The sequence below is a fragment of the Carcharhinus amblyrhynchos genome, chromosome 12, assembly GCF_965287045.1.
Source record: "Carcharhinus amblyrhynchos chromosome 12, sCarAmb.v2.hapA, whole genome shotgun sequence".
Lineage (NCBI taxonomy): Eukaryota > Metazoa > Chordata > Chondrichthyes > Carcharhiniformes > Carcharhinidae > Carcharhinus > Carcharhinus amblyrhynchos.
Window position 1 is genome coordinate 17,690,329 of NC_137335.1, and position 10,508 is coordinate 17,700,836.

General features: G+C 46.8%; 1 protein-coding gene across 1 annotated transcript; it reads right to left on the bottom strand.

Moving 5' to 3' along the window:
- Window positions 1–2,517: 2,517 nt before the first annotated feature.
- On the bottom strand, window positions 2,518–7,149 carry LOC145350695 (putative G-protein coupled receptor 139). Its single transcript, XM_080199905.1, has 2 exons — window positions 7,083–7,149; window positions 2,518–3,446 (listed from the first exon to the last, which is right to left on the bottom strand). The coding sequence occupies exons 1-2, from the start codon at window positions 7,147–7,149 to the stop codon at window positions 2,518–2,520; spliced, it is 996 nt and encodes a 331-aa protein (XP_080056031.1).
- Between the last annotated feature and the right edge of the window lie 3,359 nt (window positions 7,150–10,508).

A 10,508-nucleotide genomic window follows, 5' to 3' on the forward strand; every position in this document is an offset into this window, starting at 1 on the left:
CCATCAAGGACGGTCACCTCAGCACCTCACTGTACCGCAAGCGCACGGATAACCTCACAATGCTCCACTTCTCCAGTTTCCACCCTAAACATGTTAAAGAAACCATCCCCTATGGATGAGCCCTCCATATACACAGGATCTGCTCAGATGAAGAGGATCGTGACAGACACCTCCAGGCACTGAAAGATGCCGTCATAAGAACAGGATATGGCGCTCGACTCATTGATCGACAGTTCCGATGCGCCACAGTGAAAAACTGCACAGGCCTCCTCAGAGGACAAACCCGGGACACAGTGGACAGAGCACCCTTCGTTGTCCAGTACTTCCCCAGAGCGGAGAAGTTACAACATCTTCTCCGGAGTCTTCAACATATCATTGATGAAAACAAACATCTCACCAGGGCCATCCCCACACCCCCACTTCTTGCCTTCAAACAACCGCACAACCTTAAACAGACCATTGTCTGCAGCAAACTACCCAGCCTTCAGGAGAACAGTAACCATGACACCACACAACACTGCCATAGCAACCTCTGCAAGACATGCCAGATCATTGACATGGATGACATCATCACATGTGAGAACACCACCCACCTGTACATGGCACATACTCTTGCAACTTGGCCAATGTTGTCTATCTAATATGCTGCAGGAAAGGATGTCCCGAAGCATGGTACATTGGGGAGACCATGCAGACGCTACGACAACGGATGAATGAACATCGCTCGACAATCACCAGGCAAGACTGTTCCCTTCCTGTTGGCGAACACTTCAGCGGTAACGGGCATTTGGCCTCTGACCTTCGGGTAAGCGTTCTCCAAGGCAGCCTTCACGACACACAACAGCGCAGAGTCGCTGAGCAGAGACTGATAGCCAAGTTCCGCACACATGAGACGGCCTCAACCGGGATCTTGGGTTCATGTCACAGTATCTGTAACCCCCATGATTTGCCTGGGTTTGCAAAACCTCACTTACTGTACTATCTGGAGACAATACACATCTCTTTAACCTATGCATAATGCTCTTTCCACTCACATTGTTGGCATCTTTAAGACTTAAATAGCAGTTTAGTTGTAAGGACTCGCATTCTCATCAGTAATCTGTAAACTGTCTGTGTTGTTATATGTTCTGTCTGAGGCCAGGACTCTCCATTCATCTGACAAAAAGGACAAACCCCGAAAGCTTGAGAGTTTACTATCAAATAAATTGGTTAGACGTAAACCTGGCGTTGTCAGACTTCTTGGTACGTTTACCCCAGTCCAACTCCGGCACCTCCACATCAATATTCAGTCACCCATTGGTCTTGATTGAACCCAGTTGCCTCTCAACCCCAGAATGCTCAGCGTGATTCCAATCTTTGGAGGTAGTTCCTGCAAACTCTGTCCTCCTGGAAAAATGAAGATCTTGAGGTTATCACATGGCACAGGGAACGCAGGCTGCAGTGTGAAGCGTTCCTACATTTCCATTAGCATAATCTCCAATGTTTTGAACCTGGACATTGAGTTGTGACACTCACACTCTTCACTCACTCACGTGGCATTGAGTCCATCTCGAGTTTGCTGCAAAAGACCCTCCCCAGGTTTGCTTGATGTCTACCTTGGTCCACTGAAAAAAGGTCTTCCCCACAGAGGGCCTCCACAGACCCAGCTGGAGACTCCTGAGCTCTGCTCACCTTCCTCCCTGCCACCCACTCCCCCCCAATAGCCCCACAACACACCTCAGATTAAATTATAGTAAGGGCAGCCTGATGCCTCCAGGGTCCAGCTAGGCCATATCCCATCATTCAAACTTACCTGGAAATTTACTGCATTTGGCTTGTCCAATCACAGGCTGCATTGTCCCTGCATTGGCTACTGATTGGCTCGTCAGAATATCAATAGCCAAAAGCATTGAAAACCAGCCTCTGATTGGATGAGCGGGCTCTTGGCAATTTTTAAAATTATGCCAGACTTGTGCTCACTGACCTTTATCATCTTGTGGTCTCACAGTGAATACAAAAGTATCCCCTTGCCTTCAAACTCATCCACAGCCTCGTCCCTGCCACTCTAAATAGTGCTGGTCTGGCAACTCTCCAAGAGCTATGCATTTTTCCAACTATGACTATTTCTTCATCTTTCACTCCACCATTGTGGACAGTACCTTCCATTGTCTGGATGCTATGCTCTGGGATTCCCCCTTTAAACATTTTCATCCATTTTCTCTCCTCTTTTACACTTACTCTTAAAGTGATCTCTCTGACTCTTCTATGGGGTCAGTTGTTGTTGGATTATCCTGCTGGAAACAGCTTTGGGAATTTTGTTGCATGAATGGTGTGACAGAAAACAGTGAATTATTGTAGCATTGTTTTCATAAGAATGTTTGATATTTTATTGCCATTTCAACATCATAGCTAAAGTATGAGTGTAATAAATGTACAACGGATAATTTCTATAAACAGTTAAGTATTAACTTGGCCTCATAAATAAAATAAGAACACGTGCTTGAGGAAACAGTTTGCTTTTTGAATCACATAAGGTACCTAATGTTGGGGACTATTTGGCTTTTGCTGATGTTTCACTGATCTGAAGATCCAAGTGATCGGGCATTTCACGACATATTGCAAATCCTCTCTGAACTTCCTCTGGGTCACAGCATAAATAAAAGTGTTTGTGCAGCAGCTCAAAAGTTGCAGCATGAAGCCAATTTCCTGGGCACATAGTGACATACGGGAAAGAGCAAAATTGCGAACACCAATCCGTACATATATTGAATTCACCATGAAGACCATCCACAGCACAATGAAATTACCTGATATGACAAACAGCAAAACAATGGAATTTTTCCGGCTCTCCAATTCCAAATCTTTCTGACCTCCCACAACATTTGAGCCCCGGATTCTACGACGGGCTTTGTTGGCCACCAAGATGTTTCTGACAGTCAAAGTGTTGAGCAACAGAATCAGAAAGAATGGGAGCCCTGGGGTGAGGATGTGATGGAGCGACTGAATGGCTGACCAGAATGGTGTGTAGAAAGCCTGATTTGTTATGTAACAAAACCATGAGTAAGGGAGAAGGGTGTATCCATTGTCAAGGATGAAGTACCAGAAAATGTTCTTCAAGCAGCAGATGGCTGTCACCACAGCGATAATCACAGCTGCCTTTTTCTTGGTGCAGTATTTGGCTTTCAGCTTAGGGTAGCAGATGGCCACGTATCGGTCGATGGTGAAAGCCACAGTGAACCAGATGGAGCAATCAGTGACACCATAGAGCAACACAGCATGGATATTACACACTTTCAGCTTGGTCACAAAGAAAAACTGAAAATAGAAAATAATGGGGAGCCGCCGCATGATCAGATCCAGGATAATGATCAGCAGGTCTGTCACTGACATCGCCATCAAGTACTGGGTGACACAACTGGACAGACCACATTTTCCCCGGGACAAGATAACAAGCGTTACCACATTCACTGTGTCCGGATAAGAAAAGAACCAATTAGAAACCATGCTCAGAATATTCTGAAAGAATTCCTGTGTACAAATTATAACTTTAACCAAATTATTTGATGGCAATGGTGTTTTACAGGAAAGAGAGGAGATAATAAAATCAACAGTATAAAAGGAGGCCATTCAGCCTATTGTGTATTTGTGAGCTCTCAGAAAGAGCCATCCAATTAGTCTGACTCTCCTGCTATTTCCCTTTGTCTCTGCAAATGTTTCCCTTCAATATTTATTCTATTTACAAATGAAAGTGCTTCCACCTCCCTTTAAGGTTATGCATTCCAGCTGAGAATAATTCATGACAACAAAAAAAATTTCTTCCTCTCTTTCCTTGTTAACAGCCTTATATCTGCGTCTTCCTCCAACCTTCCCAACTGTCCAAATGCGTATACAGGGCACAGCTATCAAAACATCTCCAACTTTGAACACCTCTATGAATTCTCCCTTTAACTTTGTGTGTCAAGGAGAACAATCCCAGTTTCTCCAGTCTCTCCGCATCACTGAAGTTCCTCATCCCTTGTCCCAGTTTAGTAAATCTCCTACTGCTGGCACTTAGGGCCTGATTTTACCATTTTCATCCCAAGTGCTGAATCTGGGCACAATTCAAATCTGACTAGGAAATTAGGTGCCCTCATACACACTCAGCCTGAAAAAAAATCACGAGTTTGAATTGTACTGTGGGCGGGGCTTAGTACGCCTGAAACAATCGGAGTTCTGAAGGGCACATAGAGTCATAGCAGTTTACAGCATGGGAACAGGCCCTGTGGCCCAACTTGTCCATGCCGCCCTTTTCTTTAAAACCCCTAAACTAATCCTAATTGCCCGCATTTGGCCCGTATCCTTCTATACCCATTGTATCCATGTAACTATCTAAATGCTTTTTAAAAGATAAAATTGTACCCATCTCGACTACTACCTCTGGCAGTTTGTTCTAGACACTCACCACCCTCTGTGTGAAAAAATGGCCCCTCTGGACACTTTTGTATCTCTTCCCTCTCACCTTAAACCTATGCCCTCTAGTTTTACACTCCCCTACCTTTGGGAAAAGATATTGACCTTGTCAATGCCTCTCATTATTTTATGGGTCTCTATAACGTCACCCCTCCGCCTCCTACGCTCCAGAGAAAAAAGTCCCAGTCTATTTAGCCTCTCCTTATAACTCAATCCATCAAGTCCCATTAGCATCCTAGTAAATCTTTTCTGCAATCTTTCTAGTTTAATAATATCCTTTCTATAATAGGGTGACCAGAATTGCACACAGTATTCCAAGTGTGGCCTTACCAATGTCTTGTACAACTTCAGCAACTGTATTCAATGTTCTGACTGATGAAACCAAGCATGCCAAATGTCTTCTTCACCTCTCTGTCCACCTGTGACTCCACTTTCAAGGAGGTATGAACATGTACCCCTAGATCTCTTTGTTCTGTAACTCTCCCCAGTACCCTACCATTAACTGAATAAGTCCTGCCCTGGTTCAATCTACCAAAATGCATCACCTCACATTTGTCTAAATTAAACTCCATTTGCCATTCGTCAGTCCACTGACCAAATTGATCAAGATCCCATTGCAATTGGAGATAGTTTTCTTCACTGTCCACTATGCCACCAATCTTGGTGTCATCTGCAAATTACTAATCATGCCCCCTATATTCACATCCAAATCATTAACATAAATGACAAATAACAGTGAGCCCAGCACTGATTCTTGAGGCACACTGCTGGTCATAGGCCTCCAGTTTGAAAAACAATTCTCTACAACCACTCTTTGGTTTCTGTCAAGAAGCCAATTTTGTATCAATTTTGATACCTCACCCTGGATCCCATGACATTTAACTTTATGCAACAACCTACCATGAGGTACCTTGTCAAACTGCACATGCGCAGTTAGAAAAAAATAGAAAACCGTGCCGCTGTCATATCGCTCCTGGGCCGCAAAACATGGATAAAGTGGCCCGGGAGTGAAAAGTAGGAGTGATGGCCTCCACAGACATTGCCCCACCCCACAAAATAACTGTCCCCCTTATCCACCTACCCGCAGCCCCTTGCTAACCAGACCGATCACAACCTTGTGCCCCCTTCTTTCCAATCGATCGCCCGCAGAGTGACAGCAGAGTCCTCTGCCTCTACCCCTAACCCCTAACCCCGAGATCCATCTGGCCTCCCTCCCCCCCACCCCCCAGAATGATCGGGCCTCCCCTCCACCCACAACCAGACAATGAACTGGCCTCTCTCTGCCCTCCCCCCCCGACCAGAGATGCATTTGACTCACCTCCTCCTTCCTCCCCCACCAGAAAATAATTGGGCCTCTCTCCCCCCTTCCCTTCACCAGATAATGATCTGATCCACCTTTCTCCTCCTCCTCCCCTCCCCCCGCACACCCCCCCACCCCATCGATCTGAGTCAGAGAGCTGTTGGAAATGCTTAACTTAACTCTTCAGAAGCCGGAGAGCCCAAAACAGACTTTTGCCGAGCATATCTGTTTCACACCAAATCTGGATGCACAAACACAATGGTAAAGGAGGAAATGCTGATCAAGTTGGGCGGGCAGTTCATTAGTTTAACTGAAATATATGCAAATGCATTTAAGTTGCTACTGTGCCCGTTTGAGGCGCGAATCGGATTGCGGCCATTCCCAGGCCTCGGTAAAGTGGCCATCTGTGTGGATGCGGGCGCAAATCCCATTAATAGCCTCACGCGCAACTTTACTACATTTTCACGCCCGGTAAAATGGTAAACTCGGGCCCTTTACCTTTTCCCCCTTTTACCTTTACCAAGAAAACCAAACAAAAGGCCTTGGGAAAGGTACAGGGGAGATTGATCAGAATGATAGATACCCCAGGCTATCTAAGAACAGGCAGTAAATCCTGCCCTTGCATTTGATGAATAAAAATAACTCAGCTGCCCACTAGATGTCACTGCCTCACACGAGCAGCCCACACACTGCGGGAAACAGTGGAATGTGAGCTTATTTCTGAATAGAGACCACAGCAAGACATTGCAAGCTGAAGAAATCAGAAAAGGAAAATCACTAATCCCAGACATTGTAAAATACAAAGCAGGAACTGAAAGCCAGAAAAGGACCAGGGATACTGAAAAGAGAAGCAAAAGATATTGATATTATCTCCCACAGAAAAGCTGAAACAAAATGAGGTCAATCGAGAGAAAATGTTGAGTTGATTGAAAGCAGGATTGGATTTAGCTGCAGATACATTAAAGCAAACAGCATGAATTTCCCAACATACAACATACCTTAAAATTCACAAGAATTTGTTAAAATATTAAGAACATCTTACCCAAGCCCACCATTTCCGTAAACCCATGCATTTATTATGGCCAATCCACTTAATCAACACATCTCTGGACTGTTAAAGGCAAACAGAGCATCCAGAGGAAAGCCATGCAGACATGGGGAGAAGGTGCAATCTCCACACTGTTACTCAAGGCTGGAATTGAACCGGGGTCCCTGGCGCTGTGAGGCAGTAGTGCTAACCATTGTGTCACCATACCACCCAGATGTCACTGGAATATTGAGAGCACTGATGATGGGATATGACTGAACAGGAAAAGCAGTGTTAGTTATAGAATGGGTGATTGTAAAGACTTACCAGGAAGACCAATAGAAATAAGAATTGGATAGTAATATCTTTGTATATTATAAAGTATCCAAAGCATAGTCGCACCTGTCTGTGAGACAAAACACAACTCCTGGTTTCTGTCCAAGTTCCATAGATGCTTTGAAGTGACACGTTTAACGGAATCTCCTATATGTAGCAGAGGAAAGTGTTCAAGTGAAAGAATAGTCCAGGAGTAAATTGCATTATTTACAGTCATTGAATAAACAAATTCACTTAACCCCTTCCCAGGCAAGTATTTTTTCCAGAGACAAGTCAAGTTCCTGTGTTAAAGCAAAATACTGCACATGTGAGAAATCTGGAATAAAAAACAAAGTGCTGGATAAACTCACCTGGACTGGAAATGTTGACCATGGTTCTCCTAAAAGAGCTGAACTGATAGCAAAACTGTTTTGGATCATGGCAGTTCTGACAGGTCAGCTTCTCACTGGAATCTTTGCACTCTGTGCAATGCAGAGGACCCCGTTGTGAATCTCATTAAACACTGGCGGGGGGGTGGGCGGGGGGTTTGGGGGGGGGGATGGCGAAGCAAAGAACCTGAAATCGGTGAGATGGAGTGGGAGCCTATGTGTGCATCCATCGCTGGGAGATCACGGAAAAGACCTCCCAGCAACCTGATCACTGCCATCAAAAACCCACACACATCACTGGCCTCATCACTAACCCCCACAACTACCGCCCCCGCCCCCCCCCACCCCATACACATTGCTGGTCCCCACAACCACACACACACACACCCACATCCACACACACACACACACACACACACACACACACACACACATCACTGGCCCCCACAACTCCCCTACACACATCACTGGCCCCATTGCTGGCCCCCATAAACTCCCTACACACATTGCTGTCCTCATTGCAGGCTCCCACAGTCACATTGCTGACCTCATTGCCACCCCCCCTCCATCTGCTCCCACTCACCTCAGCCCCATGGATCCGGATAACATGGGAATGCAATCCCTCCATCCCTTGAACATATTGTCCTCACTGCTACCCTGCAGAGAACTAGTTTTGTGCTGACGTGCACAATCCCAGCTTGTGATCATACCCTCTCTTGAATAGGAGCCTTGGGTATTGCACCTCCCTTCTGCTTCGACATCTGAAGGCCATGCAACAAATGACACTTCCCCCAGGAACAGAATCTAACCCCTTCCATGTACCCCTAAACGAGTACTCTTCCGCGGTGATCACTTTCTCCAAAACTGTCAGCACAGCACCTGAGCCATAGGCATGCGTACCGCACCACGCATTGTTCATGCTTGCTATTGATATGGTGGAATTAAAAGTGATGGGCACAAAATGGTTACCTGGTACTCAAAATGGATAATTGGGAAGGGACATTAAGAGGCACTGGCTTTAGGCATAGATAGTTATACAAAAGATTAACACCTGCAGTATCTGAATTGCTGCAGGAAGCTGGTCAGAGCTTCAGGGACGCTAGATAAGAGCAGACCCAGAACAATGAGTCTGATAACAAGGTCAGCCACAGATGGGGACATAAATACATAAATGTAACAAGATCAACCAACAAATGTATAGATTGAAACCAGTCATTGATAGAAGACATAGCTGCATAAACGTATCCATTCTATGAACAATATGTTAACTATCCATGTCTGTACCTGTCTGATTGTAACGATGTGTTAACTGTCAACGTACGTATCTGTCAACTCAACTTGTAACAATGTGTTAACCGCCAATGTCCATACTGCCTATTGTCTAAAAGGTATAAAAATGATCAGCTACCATTGTGTAGTTGAGAAGGTAGCTGCCAAGTACTGCAGAGTACCAGTGCTTTCTCCCAAAGCTTTGTCCGAAATAAAACTGTATTGTTGAAACCTCCAAGTCTGACTCCGAAGTGGTAAATTTCCCACAACACCATCCACCTTATGTTCCCACAATTTCACAATGTTAAGGAGATGACACAGATTGCTGGTGGTGTGCCTGACTTGCGATAGCCGAGTTGCATTGAGGAGAGTGCCGTGGAGCTGACAGGGGCTAATGGGCCATCCTGAAATGGTCACTGATAGCCACATCAATGTACTGCATGCAGAAGTGCATCCTCAACCTTGGTCCTCCTCTAAGTGTGATGTTGCATGGAATGCTTTGCCTCCCTCCCCCTAATGTGTTTTATCTCTTCCAGCTCTGGACCCATAGGAACCAGCCCTTCGGGTGTTGCCACCGCCCCCGCTGATCTGGAGCAAACTGCCCATGACCCCCGACTGACACCTCGGAGGGAGGAACTGAGGAATCATCTGAGGACAGCACCACTGACGCATTACCGGCTTGTACCACACAATCCACCAACACAGACGAGCACCACGCTGGGTACCATCAGTGTTGAGGCTTCTGGGTCATGATCTGGTGAGCACATCACAGCCACTAACACACATCGGGAGGAGGAGGGCACATCCGAGGGCTCGGGCACATGGAGGTCAGGATTCAGCTGTCCCCAAGCCAGCTGCTGGGCTTCTGGGTTTGTTCCTCGCAAGGCTGGTAAAGATGCATTAGGAAACCAGGGGAGTTGTGGAAGGGCTGTCAACCATCCATGCTGCGACTGCAAGGCCACTTAGGGAATCAAACAAAGTGTTGTTGCAGAAGGTGGTGCCGACAGTGTGAGACCTGAGACCCAGGCTAACACTGCAAGGGTGGCAACCACAGTGGAAAGTCTGGCTCAGGGCTCTGTCCTCGTAGGTGATAGGGTCCAGGCCATCCTGGAGACAGTACAGGTCACAGGTGTGTGTGTTTCTGGCATCCAGGAGGCACAGCATTCGTTGGCCATGAGTGTTGGGGACATGTGGGAAACGCTGCTGGCCATGGCTGGGGCTCTCGCTGGCATTCTGGAGACACAGCAGACAGTGGCTGTGGGCCTCGACAACTTAGCCCAGGCTCAGAAAGCTACTGCTGGGAGGCCCCAGAGCGTCAATGCTCACAGACTGCTGTAGCGGAAAGATTCTGGAGTTTGGCCAAGTCTCAGAGGGCCAGGGCAAAGGGATCACACATCATGAGGCAGACGCATCTAGATCTTCAAGACTGGCAGAACCAGGTGACGCCGGAGCTTCTGGAGCTCAGTCCAGCTACCCTGATGCCCCCGGGTGTGCTCCTGGGATCTTTGGGCACCCCAAGGGAGGAGGAAGAGCTGGAGCTTATGCTGGAGTCTTCCGCCCAGGAGATCCCAGACGTCCAGAGACCTACTGATTCCCCCATTCCTCACACCAGGGCATCTCAGGGCCTGCGAGATGAACAGAGTGGCACCGCATCAGTGCCATCCGCAAGTCAGCCGGGGCCCTTGAGGACCCGCCCACCCAAGGGTCATCCGCCAAGGACATCACAGGCAACAGGGCATGCATCACAGCTAGACACCTCCACCTCCAATGTGCATCCTAG

What these genes read in the sequence shown, in the direction of transcription:
- LOC145350695 (XM_080199905.1), bottom strand. Translation starts at nt 7,149, where the DNA reads ATGCTTTGGATACTTTATAATATACAAAGATATTACTATCCAATTCTT. An exon ending in TATTTCTATTGGTCTTCCTG is followed by an intron (nt 3,447 to 7,082) that starts GTAAGTCTTTAC and finishes ATCCGGACACAG; the next exon opens with TGAATGTGGTAACGCTTGTT.